We start from the raw sequence: 13,242 nt of genomic DNA, 5'->3' as shown, positions 1-13,242 counted from the left end.
GCATTTTATTGTCTCACAGGCAGCCCCTGGAGCCGCCGCGCTCCAGCAGCGCCGAAGCACCGGTGCCCCCCCCCCCCCCCAACCCCACTTCGCCCCCGCCAGCGGGCGAGGAAGCCGGCTGCCCCCGCGGGGGCCCTGCCCGCAGCTCCTTCGGGAGGGTCCGGGGAGGGGGCTGAGGGGCCACAGCGAGCGGGAAGAGGGGTGAGGGGCGGGCGGGGGACGGCGAGCAACAGCCAGGGGAGCGCAAACCAGCCGGGGACCCCGGGGAGAGGAGCACGGTTGGGGGGGGGGGTGGGGTGGGTGTAACCGCGGCTCCCCCCAGCCCCAGCTCCCCACAGGTGCCGAGGCAAAGCCCCCCTCTACCCCGGGGGGGACCCATCCAGCAGCGAGACCCCATGCACCAGTCCGGCCCGCTGCACCGGAGCCCCCCAAAACCACCACAGTCCTTAGGATGGGCCCCACCATGGCCCCTAGGCCGCGGCTCTTGGCCTTCGCCGGGGAGACCGGGGAGGGGGGGGGGGGGGGGGTCCCTCTTGCCTGTCAAGCACAGGGGCTCATGCTGGTTGCCCCCCCAGCCGGCAGGCACGGGGGAAGGGGCTGGCGTGGGGGGCACCCTCCCTTGCAGCTAGCGAACCGCTGGGCCCCCCCCCCCCAAGGTCTTGGTGGAAGGAAAGGCCGGGGGGGTTTGTAACAGCCGGGGAAGGGGCAAGAGTCTACACGTCCAGAGGATTCAGAGGAAGGGGTTGAGCCCCCCCGGAGCGGACGGTGGGGCCGGGGGGCCGCTCAGCGGTAGTAAAGGCTGCGGCAAATTGCTGGGGAGTTCGGGGAAAGTGCCGGCCTGGGGAAAGGCACTGGCGGAAGCGGGGAGGGCGGCGGCGGCGGCGGGGACGCTGCTGAGGGGCAGCGGCAGGGACGCGCTGTAGGTCATGGAGTTGGCGGGGAGAGCGGCGGGCAGGCCGGGCACCGGCGAGCTGGTCCGCATCTGGTTGAGCGTCGGTTTGGGCTGCTCGGCGAGGCTGAAGGGGTTGGTGGGGGACGGCGTGCTCAGACCTAGCAAGGAAAAGATGGGATGCGTCAGGGCAGCCACGTCACCCCCCCATCCTCCTCCTCTTCCTCCCCCAAACACCCCTCCGCCCAGCCCAGGGAAGGCCCCGGCCGGCAGCACTGGCACCTACCTGAGAGAAAGGGGTTGCGCGTCTTGGAGGCCGGTGCGGGAGCGACCAGGGAGTCCAGGTTGACCAGGGAGGAGGCGGCGGGGCCGAGGAAGGCCTCGGGGGTTTTACAGTCCTTCCGCTCCTTGCCGGATTCAGGCAGGGAGTCGGCCAGGTTGGCAAGGTCGAAGCTCTTCGCTCCATCCTGCCTGGTGCTGGGGAACAGGTCACCGAAGGGGTCCAGCTCTGGGGTTGGAGGGAGGGGGGGGGGGAGCAGGAAGATGAGTCGCATGAGCCAGTGGTCAGAAACTGAGGGTGACGGCATCCCCCTGTCACCGCACAGGGCAGCTAATGGCACGTCTCGCCCCAGGTCACAGCTCGGCGCGGTGGGGCTGAGGCTGCGGTGTGGCGTGCCCGAGCTCCCCCCCTGAGCCGCCGCGGCAGGCGACGGGGTTGGGAAATGGGTGACACACAGGGCCTGGAGCTGCCCCCTCGGCTACGGGGCAGCCCAAGCCCACGGCACGCGTGGTTGCAGGTGGCAACATGCTTTGGCCACGCCATAAGCAGCCACGCACAGCCTGGCCAGCCCTGGAGCTGCCTCTCTGCGATGGGCAGGGACAGGTCCCTGTCCCCACCTGCCCAAATCGGTCCCTGCCCGCTCCCCCGGCTCTTACCGACGGGGCTGTTGGACTTGGCCGAGGAGGGTGGCTGAGAGGGCTCTTGCTCCGGTGGCTCGGCTGGCTCGGGCGGCTTTGCAAACAGGTCGAAAGCGTCCCCCCCTGGAGCTGGGGGGAAGAGGTGAGACTCAAGGAGGGGAGCAAGCGGGGAGGTGAGAGGCAGGAGATGTACGGACAGGAGAGAGGCAGGGGCGGCTGCCTGCAAGGAGACAGAGAAGAGGGCGTGCGGTGGGGGGGCACGGGGCTGGGGGTCAGGAACGTGCACCAGCCCGGGGAGGGGGGGGGGGGGGGGGCGCTAAGGTGAGCCAGACCATTGGGGGTCATTGCAGACCGAGGCAGACCCTACACCGCTCGCAGCCATCCCCCTGCAGCTGCCAGCCCCAGCGGGGACAGGCGGAGGGGACAGGTCTGCAGGAAAGCTTTAACAACCAGCACTGGCCCCCAGGCCAGATTCTGCTCTCCTCCCCAGGGACCAAAACTGAGGGTGGAACACACGGTATCTCCGCGGGGCCAAAGGAAGCACCGAGGAGGAACCGAGAGCGGCACTGAGCTCTGAAACACAGGCTACTCCTACAACCGTTTCCCCATCTGCAACGTGGCATCTGCGAGCAGCAACCGTCCCGTCCCGGCAGGACACGCAGGGCTGGTTTGGGGTGAGCAGACAGACAGGTATCAGCGGTGGGGACACACACCATCACCCTGCTGCTGGAACGGTGCGGTGGCTGCGATCCGCTCCCACGGGAGGGCTCCGTTAACTGTGCCATGTTAATTAAAGCAGCCTATTCTGTGCGGAGATAAAGCCTAAAAGTTCTTTGAAGTTTTCAGGATGCCGAGGGGCGAGCGGAGGTCCCGCTGCAGGGCAGGAGAGCAGCGCAGGGGGGTGTTTGCAGAGCTGGCTGCGGGAGGAAGGGGGGAGCACCCCAGGATACCCACTTGCAGGAGGGCAGTGATGGCCAACGCAGCCCGCCATCCCCAGCAAGGCCAAAACGCCCATCATCGAGCCCCTTACCAGCATTAGGAGGTTGCTCGGCCACAGCGGCCCAAGGGTCGGCAGCTGGTGTAGAACCAGAGACCTGGGTGGGGGGGGATGCCGTCACCCAGGGGTCTGCAGCAGGGAAGCCAGAAGACAAGGGTGCCTTCCCCCAAGGGTCAGAGGCTGCAGTGGTGCCAGGGGGGAAATCCCAGGGCCCAGCAGAGGTTTGCTGGGATGAGGCGCTCGCCTGGGAGAGGGGCTCCCCGCCAGAAGCTGGGACCGGCACCCAGGGGTCAGTCGCACCAGACCAGGCAGAGGCTGCCGGCTCCGCTTTGGGCTTCATATCTGAAAGAAGAAGGGAAGCTGTGGAAGAGGGGAATGGTTCAGGGCACAGAGTGATGCTGAGCGGCAGGGATGTGCCCAGGGGACCACAGCTTCCAGCAGCACCACCCAGGCATGTAACGGACCGGGCAGCAGTGGGAGGAGAAGCAAGAGGTCCTTACTGTTGAGCTCCTGGGGACTGGGGAGGGACAGAGGCAAGGGAGAGGTTTCTGCCACTGTCCCAATCTTTGGCAGCCTGTGAGTTGCCCCCACCTGGCATATCCCACGGGTCAGCAGACGTGTGGCTGGAGGGGGCTGGCGCCGGCCCGAATATATCTGCCAGCTCCAGGATAGAGGACTGCAAACGGAAAAGGAATAAAGAGGTGAGGGAAGCCCAGGGCAGACCTGTGGGATCACCCCGGAGCCCAAGGCTGGCTGTACCTGGCCCCCAGTGCTGTACCTGGCTTTTCTTCATCTTCTCTTCTTCCTCCTCTTCCTCCTTGCCCTGGGTAGTCTCCTCCGAGGCTCTCTGCAGCAGGGAATTCTCCCCTTGCCAAGTCCTCACCTCCTGCAGGCACAAGGGACAGGGTCCATGAACTCAGCAACCCTGCAGCCAGCACCTTCTCCAGGAGACAGACTGAGCACAGGAGCTGCCACCGCATCCCCGAAAAGTCCCAGCATCCGAGCAGATGGCTCCTCTGGGGCTGAGCCCGCTGGGAGAGCGCTCAGCAGACAGCCCAGAGCAGCGAAAGCAAAGCAGGCGGCGGAGAAAGGTGGCATTTCGGGCTCCGGCGCCCCAGAGAGAAGCCCAAGTGTAAGGAAAGAGGAGCACCCGGGGCTGCAGGGCACAGGTACCTTCTCGTGCTCCTCTTTGCTCAGCGCGAGCGCTAGCTGCAATTGCCTTTCTTCATCTGTACTGGAAATTGGAGGAAGTGGCTTCTGCCAACAGAGGAAATGGGGTGACATTTCAGCTTGCCCTCAGCTCGCAGGACTGCTTGGAGGTCCCTGTCCTCACCACCACCTCTCCTGCAGACCCTCACCTGCCTGCACAGCATCTCTGTGCCCATCCATCCGGCTTTGGCTGTGTACCCCCAGCCTGGTGCCCCTACGCTCTCAACCCAGCTCCCGCTCAGGCTGCCCTGGGGCCTCTACCCCAGCTCCTTCCCCTACCCCATCACCTGCCTCTGCATCTAGACTGGGACAACCCTAAATTAGGCATCCAGCATCTCCCCCGGGAGGTTTTTGGGGACTCCGATGCAGTTGGCAGAGGAGAGGGGATTGATTAGGCGTCCCCTCGCCCCGGCAGCTTGTCCGGGAGGAGGGTTGGGGATGCCGACTGGCCTCGGTACGAGAATCCTGCCTGGCCCTGCTCTGCTGTGGGAAAAGCACACAGATCTGAGGCAGCTTTTGGGCAGAGGCTGTCCCCATACTGCCATGGCAGCCCTGATCACCACCCCATGATGCTTGTCCAGCAGTGTGGGACCAGCTGGGACTGGGAATGGGGACCCTAGTGGGGGTGTGCATGTGTGCACCCCTGTACAAGCGTGTGTGAGCATGCACACGTATGCGCAGCCCAGATGGATTCCAACAGGCAACACTTTCAAGAGCATGTTCCTACAGTGCTCATTGCAGCAGCCTGTGGAAGCTATAAATACTCCAATTCCAGGACAAAAATAGGGATATATGCTCTGCTCCATCTCCAAAAGAGCCTCCATCAGGAAGGGAAGACGGGCAGCAGCAAGCACCATCTCCAAAGCACGTCCCCTGCCCCGGCAGGACTGAGCTCGCAGTGCTCGGTGCCAGCCCCAGGGAGGACGCCCACTGGCCTGGGCACACAGCCCCTCCGTCACCACGTCCCTCTGACTTTGTGTGTCCGGCCGTACCCACATGCTCCACGCAGGCTGTGCCAGCCGGTGGCAATCTCAGCCGGTGTGCAAATAAGCCGTCCCTGGTGGAAAAGGGGCTGTGGCCAGCTGATAGGAGAGGAGACAACCCTGGGGGAGGTTTCATGGTTGGGGACAGCAGCTCGCTTGCTGCCTGCATCCCTGCTCAGCTCCTCCTGGTGTGGTTTTCCAGAGCTCCTTCTAGCCTGGTTTGAAAGGACCAGCCAGTGGGAGGGAGCACCCAGCCCCACTGAGCCCCCAGCCTAGTGCACAGTCCCAGGGACACTGCCGGCCCCCCACCCACCATGCAAACCGCAGCGCTGGGCAAGGCATCGTCTCCTAAAACCTCCGCAGGAAGGCAAGAGAAATGGGGCAGCTTGACCAGAAGCCCTCAGTGGAAGAGGGCAGTCAAGTTTGGGGGGGTTGCGGTGAATCAAGACCCCCCACAAGTTCACCCTGGGGTCTGTGAGGCTGGATGGTTCCCAGCCTTGTGCTGTCCCCGCTGGTACAAGGACGGGGAGCAGGGACAGCCCGTGCCTCCATCTGCCTGCTGGTGATTTTGGATACCGGGCACAGCGCGAGCAGCCTGGTGCAGTTGCAGGTGTATGCACCAGCCTCGGCCAGCCCCCAAAATCCTCCCTCCTCCCAGGGAAATGACACACCGTGCCCACAGACAAGGCAAGGTGCGGGGAGATGCCCGGCCTCGTGTGCCCTGGGGCAGGCAGAGCCACCCGTACCTTCTCCGCCTCTTCCCGACTCATGGCCAGCGCAAGCTGCAGCTGCAGCTCCTCCTCGCCCGTCGTCTGGGGCCTCGCTTGCTCCAGGTCGGAGGCAAACCGTGGGGACGAGGATGATGCTGGTTGATAAGAGGAAAAGGGGAAGGGGTGGCATCAGGACTAGGGTATTTTGTGGAGCATATTAGCAGCCTCGTCCAGGCCCCCATCCCAATGCCCACAGCTCCACAGCGCGGCTTCCCCAGGGGACGTAGCCCCACTTTAGAGCTCCCTACCACGAACAAGCTGTGGATTTAAGGTTCGTGGCTTCCCCAGGGGACGTAGCCCCACGTTAGAGCTCCCTACCACGAACAAGCTGTGGATTTAAGGTTCGTGGCTTCCCCAGGGGATGTAGCCCCATGTTAGAGCTCCCTACCACGAACAAGCTGTGGATTTAAGGCTCGTGGCTTCCCCAGGGGACGTAGCCCCACGTTAGAGCTCCCTACCACGAACAAGCTGTGGATTTAGGGCTCGTGGCTTCCCCAGGGGATGCAGCCCCACGTTAGAGCTCCCTACCACGAACAAGCTGTGGATTTAAGGCTTGTGGCTTCCCCAGGGGACGTAGCCCCACGTTAGAGCTCCCTACCACGAACAAGCTGTGGATTTAGGGCTCGTGGCTTCCCCAGGGGACGTAGCCCCACGTTAGAGCTCCCTACCACGAACAAGCTGTGGGTTTAAGGCTTGAGGCACCGCCAGCTGCCACCACTCTTGGGGTTCACCACTGGCCCAGCCAAACCTCTGCCCGCGGGACAGACGAGCTTTACCACCACCCCCCCCAAAAGGCGGAAAAGAGCGCTGGGCACCAGGCAGGTGCAATCCAAATGCAACTCCTGCCTCCGGCCCACAGCGAGCCCGAGTGAGCCCAAGCGAGCCGTCAGCAACACTCACAGTTAAAGGAGGAGGGCGAGCCCCGCGCCCGGCCGTAGTCGTCACCGTAGGGCGATGCACGGCGGCCGTAGGAGACCTGGTGGCTGCCGCTGCCCATGCCCTCGAGGGCCATGCGCTCCTTGGTCTGCAGAGCGTGCGCCCGCTCCTGCTTCAGCCGCTCCTCGTCCTTCAGCAGCGCCATCACCTGCTTCACCTTCTCTCGGATGTTGATGCCCTGGTCCTTGCCATCGCGGTCCACATACTGGAAGTCCTTCAGTGTCTGGATGGTGTAGAGGTTCTCCCGGCACTGGTGGGTCACCTTCTCGGAGCCGGTTTTGATGAGGTAGTCCAAGAGGGTGAGGGCCTTGTAGACGTGACGCCAGTTCTTGCCGCTGTCGTTCAGCCGTCGCCATATCATGCCCATGACCTCGGCGAAGGCCACCGTGTTGAAGGTGAGGTCGGCGATCTCTGACATCAAAGAGCTGGGGGGTCCCCAGGGATCATTGGAGGTGGCCTCCCGCACCTTGATCTCTGCCTCCGAGTAGTTGTGCACGATGTTTTTCACCTGCCGGCGCAGCGCCGAGGTCGTCATGGCTGTGCGGTGCCAAAGACCCGCCGGCGGCGGGCACTAATGGTGAAGAAGGGATGAGCAGTCACGGCTGCAGCCTCACCGGTGCCTGCAGAGGGGAACAGGGACACGGAGACCTCAGCATCACCCCAGCCACCGAAACCTGTCCCCAGAGCCCTCAGCTGGCACCTGGGATGCTTCTCAAGGTGGAAGTGCCCATCACTGGGGCATCAGGTGCACCTTGCTGGGCTGCCACTACTCGCTAACCCAAAGACATGCAGGATGCAGGATGCTCAAGGGGAAAAAAACCTCATAGCAAGCCGATACCCAGCACTGCAGAGCTGCCAAGAGATTTGGCTCTGGATTCAGCAACATTTGGAGGAGATTTTACCCTGCACTTCTGCTTCTAAAAGTAACTACCTGAAAATGGCAGCTCCCTCCTCCAGATCCCGGCTGCCTCATCCCCACCATCCTGGCAAAGCTGGTTTCAGGCCCCTCAGGACGCGTGCCAACCAGGGGGTCCCCCGTACCCCCAGGTGCGCTATCTGCAGCTGCACGCCGCCCCGCTCGCCTCAGCCATCGCCCCAAGGTTCTCAGTGCCACCAAAGATGCGTTGTGCAAAACCAAAATCCCGTCGTGACTCAGAGCCTGCCACGACTTACCCGTGCTGGCAGCCACTCGGGTGGGTTTTCCCAACAAACTCAGTAATTTGGCTTCCACGAGAGGCTGCAGGTACAGAACCGCGTGCTGCTGCGGGGTGGGGAATTCGGGGTGCTAACCTCCGGCGCCAGGTCAGCGAGCAGAATGGATAACGCAACCCCCCCCCCTCCCAAAAACCCTGAGCTACCTGAGCCTTCTCTACACACAGACCTAGGGCCGGGGTGGCAGGGGCTGGCGCAGCTGGGAGCTGCCCTGGAACATCCCCGGCGGACAGTGCCCACCCTTGGGATGCTCTGCACCCGATGCAGGTGCAAAATGACGTGGGTCAGTCTGGACCCGTCTTCAGGTGAGCACATCACAACTCTATCCTCTGCTCGGTGCTAGTCCTAATCCTCACCTTCTCCCCGCACGGTGGGAAGATACCATTTACTCTCATTTTCTCAGAGGGCCAAGCAAAGCCAGGAGGCAAAGGTTGCCTGGAGCTGCCTTGCCCTCAGCAGGGCGGCCCCGCAGGGCTGGGGAGCTGGGCTGCTCCCAGAGCTCCCACCGTGGCTGCAACAAAACTCACTGGCAATTTTTTCCCTGTCCAAAGAGATAAAGCTTGCGGGCAGAGGAATATCTCCCCTGCGCAGCAGTGCCTGCAGACAGCGATTACCGGTGTCCATCCCGCCACCCACCTCAGGTGCCGGTACCTCCCTGGACCGCAGCCGCCGTGCCGTGCCCGGCCCTCTCCCGGTTCGGGACACCGCTCCCTCCTGCCGGAGCTGGGCCGGGGCCGTGCTGACGTGCCCACAAGCCACGCACGGTGCCCGCCACGCTCCCACACAACCCGTGCGACCAGTCCAGCACCTCCTTGCTCCCGCGGGCCAGCGGCCGGGCGCCCCACGGCTCCGCCGGCAACGTCCCCCGTGAGTCAGAATGGATCCTGGCACAGCCACGCTCGCAGGCGGCCGGAGTTTCTCTCGAGACGCTTCCCTGTATCGATTCCCTTTCGCAATGCAGCCCGTCAGTGCGGCCTTTGGATCCCGCCGGGAGAGCCCACGGTGCGGACAGCAACGCCGTTGCCCGCCTGGCACGGAAACGCCTTCGGAACAAGGGCAGCGACACGGCAAAGTCCTCCGGGACTTGGTTCCACGCTCTGCTTTCCACCAGCTCCCAGGCAGGAGATAGAGTCACGTTTTCCAAAGGCGCCACCGGCCTGGCAAACACCGGCAAACACCGGCACTCCTCCTCCAGGGCAGGACGGTCCCTCCTGCCTCCAACAGGTCTCCCGGCAGGACAAACCCCAGGTCCTGCGTGACGGGTTCCGACACCGGTCATCCCGGCCGGAGACCCGATCCCAGCTGAACTTTGCCCACCACGAGATGGCCCGGGAAGTCTGCTCGGGAAAAGATGGGAAGCAGGGGCTGGGACAGGGGGGAGAGGAGCGTGGCCCTGGCTGGAGCGCTGCCAGGGGTGTTAAAGGCAGCGGGGTTTATCAAACGCAATATCCACACACTCCCCCCAGCCCCCCCCCCCCCCCCCCCCAAGAATATAAAGGGAGTGAAACAGAAGCTGTGCGGGAGATAAGGCCGCAGCACCCGGCAGCTCATATGGAATTACTGCAGTGACCTTGAGCAAGAGGCTGCCAGGTGGGAGAAGGACACCCGGGTGCGGGGACAGGTCCCCATCGCCCCGCGCCCCGGCGCAGGGGACTGCGGAGGAGAAGGGGGGGGACGAGGAGGAGGAGGAGGAGGAGGAGGAATAACACGGAGGGGGAACAGGAGGGGATGGGGGAAAGGAGGAGGGGGCAGAGGGGCCAGGCGAGAGGAGGGGGGAGGCCGTTGGGGGGGATTAAAGCCTGGCTCCATCCCTGATCAGGTGCAGGGCCGGGAGGAGCAGCGCCCGACATGGAGGGGGCGGCAGGGAAAGGCTCCGGCCGGAGCCCTCGGCCTCGCCGCCGGCTCCCCGCAACCCGCCCGGGGACCGAGGCCGCATCCGCACCCGCACCCGCCGCGGGGACCCCGAGCCCGGCCCGGGAGTCTCCCCGCCACCGAGCTATACCCGCCGGGGCCCGGCATCCCCCGGCCCGCCGCAGCCCGCCGCTCTCCGGCGTCCAGAACCTTCCTCCTCCCCCCCCCCGCCGCTTCTTCTTCTTCTTCCTCCTCTTCCTCTTCCTCCTCCTCCTCCTCCTCCTCCTCCTCCCCCCGCAGCCGAGGGGCGCGCAGCCCCGCTTACCTGCGCGGAGCGGAGCGCGGCCCCGCCGTGCCCGGTGCCCGGTGCCGGTGGGAGCGGGCTGGAGGCGGCCGCAGCCCGCCCGCTGCCCCTGCTGCGCGCCGCCGAGTTGCCGGGCTGGCTGGGCAGGTCCAGGCTTAACCCCTTCGGGGCTATCCGAGCCCCGGTCCGGCGCACCGGCAGAGGCGCTCCGCCTCCCCGGTACCCCCCTCCCCCCTCCCCCGTTCCCTCCCCTTCCTTCTTTCCTTCCCCTCCGCGCCCGCCCCCCGGCGCGGCGCGGCGCGGTGCGGTGCAGCGCGGTGCGGTACCGGCCGCGGGGGATGCGGCGCCGAACCCCTGCCCCGCCGCATGCGGGAGGCGGGGATGCTGTAAATGCTCAGTCACTGCCCCTCGCTGGCAGCCAGCCAGGCGCTGCTTGCTGCTGCTTGCTTTGCTTTAGTATATCCTTCCTCCCCCCCCCCCCCCCCCCCCCCGCCTTATTTTTAGACAGAAAACAACATCCCCGGGCTTGGAAGTGGCTCGGAGGGATGCCGACCCTCCCCACCCACCCACCTCTCCCGTAATACAGTTCCCTCTCTGGTACCCAAGGCCACGGTTGCAATTTGGGTTTGTTAATTTATTTTTTTTTTTTGGCCGGGATCTAAATTTGGAGCGCATTCTTCTCCTGCTCTGAACAGCTCCCGGAGCCTGGCCGGGGGGGAGAGAGGGAGGCATCAGATGACATGACAAAATAAGTCATGTCTCTCGATCATTTCAATGCCACCCCCTCTCTCCCGGCCTCTGCCTTCCATTTTAATCACTGACAGGCCTTCAAGTATTATGGATATATATAATCTTTTTAATATCACTGACATTTTCCATACTGGAAAGCATCTCCTGTGTGCTGAGACATTCTGGAGGGGGATCGTGCCTTCCTTCTGATGCTCCCACTGCACAACGCGCAGAGCTGAGATTCATCTCGCCCCAGGTCCCGGCGCTGAAGGTCTCCCTGCCTTAGGTCGCAGGGAGAAGGCAGTGGCGAGGCCAGGTGCCTCCAGGGGCTTTGCAGATCTCATCAGCCCAACTTTCCCAACAGGCTCTAGCCCCGCAAGCTGAACGTGCATCCAGCTGCAGCCTGCGAGAAGAACACCTCCAGCATCCCAACCGTCCTCCGGGTCAACCTGGAGAACACCCCAGTTCAGGTGGCGGGAAGCATTCTTCATGGTTGCCTAAGATCCAGGCCTTCCTCTTCCTCTGTTTCCAATGCTCCCGGTTCACCTGCATCAGATGGCCGAGGCAGCCAGCTTGCCCCTCTTCAAGCACTGATTTTTTTCATAAGCAAAGTGAACCTCTCCACGGGGATGACACCCTACAAGCCACACTGGGGCTGCACCAACTTGGCGTTTGCTTTGCTAGGTGGCCCACAACCCTGCCATGGCAAATAGGACCCAGCAAGGCTCTAAAGCTAATTTCCCTCAGCCCTGGGAGGCCCTGCTCACCCAGACCCCCTCAGCCATTGAGAAGCCTCTGGAAATGCACTGTCACCTTCTGCTTGCAGTGTTTTCCTGGAATTCCCCTTCCTGGCCTCCCTAATAGTTATGGTGTCTTCAGACCCCGACTCACGTGATGGGTTTGGTATGCAACTCCGAAGACCAGGAAGGTCGCTCACCTCTCACAACACAAATTATTAACACTAATACAAATAACGCCCAGGTTTGGGAGAGAAGGAACACTCTCCTTGCCTGGCTGTTAGGACTTGGCATTATAGGGACTGGAGCATCCACGCATCCTTCAGAGCACAGGGCTGACCAGCCCTGAGGGTCTCTGCTCTGTTGACAGAACCCACATCTCACACCAGGCCTGTAAATGAGGGGTACATGTTTCTAAAGGTGTTCTGTGGAAGCCAGCTCTAATCCCACTGCAGTTCCAGTCATGTAACTTCCACAAATCAATGCAAAAGAAAAAAAAAAGAAAAAAAAAGCAGCTGGCTCAGAAAAAGCTGCAGCAGCCAGACAGCAGAGTACTGTGCTTGTTGGCCCAGCACATCCCTTCCTGTGTGCTGCTTGTACCTTGTCCCTTGAGGACATTCTTGTCCAAGGCTGTAAGAGGCACTAGCAATGTTTACAACAAAAAATTATGACTATTTGCAGCATTCAGGTTTGTTCTTCGCAGAAGTTCTTATGCCACCCACCGCCCTGGGCCACGAGGCTCCTCCCTTGGAAGGGGAGACCAGCCTAGGACATTCTTCCATGGTACGTGACTGACGTGAAACTCCCATCTACCTGTTTTCATATTAACAAGTTTTCCTGTGAGCAGAGGTATACATGGAGCCTGGTTTCTAGAGACTGGACTGGAGGCATAGATCTTGTGAATGGGCTTTGCCATCTTTCAAGGTAAAGCTACCCAATAAAAGTATTTCCTGCTTTTGAGACAATCACGTTGCCTCTATAACGTGCAGACTCCCTCTTGTCTAGAAACAGATGGCTTGAGCTCTTTGAGTTGGGCATATTCACAAGCTGATAATCATCTCCAGGGAGGCAGGAGCTATTGTCAGAGCCTGTGAGACACACCCCAACTTCAGGCCTTTTTCCTTCTAATTCTCAAAATGTTGCTGAAATTCTCACTACAGGAATGCTGAGCAGAGACATTCCCTTTGTGGGTTCATGCCTGCTAAGCCAGAAAAGGCTGCTAGCTTTCGCAGAAGCCAAAGTGCTTCCCCACACCCCACTAAGAGAAAGCATCTCAAAATATGAGGGGCCTCACCTGGCCAGCAAAAAAAATAAGCTGCACTTTGCCGTGGTACTGCCGGGAGCCAAGGGGAAGAATACATCCTCACCCCAGAGACAGCACATGAGTTAAAATGAGAAAGTGAAAGAAAACAACTCTGCAGAAGGAACAGTTATTTTACACTACGTGCAGCTCCAAGACGCGTGTCAGTGTGGCTGCCAATGTAAAAGAGCACGTGCCCGAGGCACACACGCCTGGTGCAACTGCGCAGTGATGTACAGAATTTGTAACAGCAATGCTCAGCACGGATATGCATCTGCTGCCTTAGAATCCCAAAGGTATCACAAACCTCAATTAATAATCTACATTGATGTCATTTCTCTACAGGGCCAAAGCCTTTCTGGGGAATGCCGTCCAGCTGCTTTTGCAGGAAGACGGCACTTTACTGA

At 62.0% G+C, this 13,242-nt stretch overlaps 1 protein-coding gene across 5 annotated transcripts; it reads right to left on the bottom strand.

Annotated features, from left to right (window-relative positions):
* Window positions 1-327: 327 nt before the first annotated feature.
* Window positions 328-10,291, bottom strand: EPN3 (epsin 3). Of its 5 annotated transcripts, none has more exons than XM_049812080.1 (10): window positions 10,091-10,291; window positions 6,667-7,322; window positions 5,743-5,861; window positions 3,978-4,061; window positions 3,583-3,690; window positions 3,396-3,480; window positions 2,838-3,146; window positions 1,826-1,936; window positions 1,176-1,397; window positions 328-1,050 (listed from the first exon to the last, which is right to left on the bottom strand). In XM_049812080.1, the coding sequence occupies exons 2-10, from the start codon at window positions 7,235-7,237 to the stop codon at window positions 731-733; spliced, it is 1,929 nt and encodes a 642-aa protein (XP_049668037.1). In that variant the 5' UTR covers window positions 7,238-7,322; window positions 10,091-10,291; the 3' UTR covers window positions 328-730. The 5 variants fall into 5 exon arrangements, with proteins under 5 accessions (XP_049668037.1, XP_049668038.1, XP_049668039.1 ...); XM_049812081.1 differs by lacking the exon at window positions 10,091-10,291 and adding an exon at window positions 8,723-9,336; XM_049812082.1 differs by lacking the exon at window positions 10,091-10,291 and adding an exon at window positions 8,551-8,661.
* Window positions 10,292-13,242: the final 2,951 nt, after the last annotated feature.

Source organism: Accipiter gentilis, chromosome 10 (genome assembly GCF_929443795.1).
Source record: "Accipiter gentilis chromosome 10, bAccGen1.1, whole genome shotgun sequence".
NCBI lineage: Eukaryota > Metazoa > Chordata > Aves > Accipitriformes > Accipitridae > Astur > Astur gentilis.
This window is presented reverse-complemented; position numbering and strand designations above follow the sequence as displayed.

Excerpts from the sequence above, each read along its gene's own strand:
- EPN3 (XM_049812080.1), bottom strand. The coding sequence starts at position 7,237 with ATGACGACCTCGGCGCTGCGCCGGCAGGTGAAAAACATCGTGCACAAC. Across the intron at positions 3,691-3,977 it reads GCAAAGAGGAGCACGAGAAG|GAGGTGAGGACTTGGCAAGG; the intron begins GTACCTGTGCCC and ends TTGTGCCTGCAG. Across the intron at positions 1,937-2,837 it reads CGAGCAACCTCCTAATGCTG|CTCCAGGGGGGGACGCTTTC; the intron begins GTAAGGGGCTCG and ends TCTTCCCCCCAG.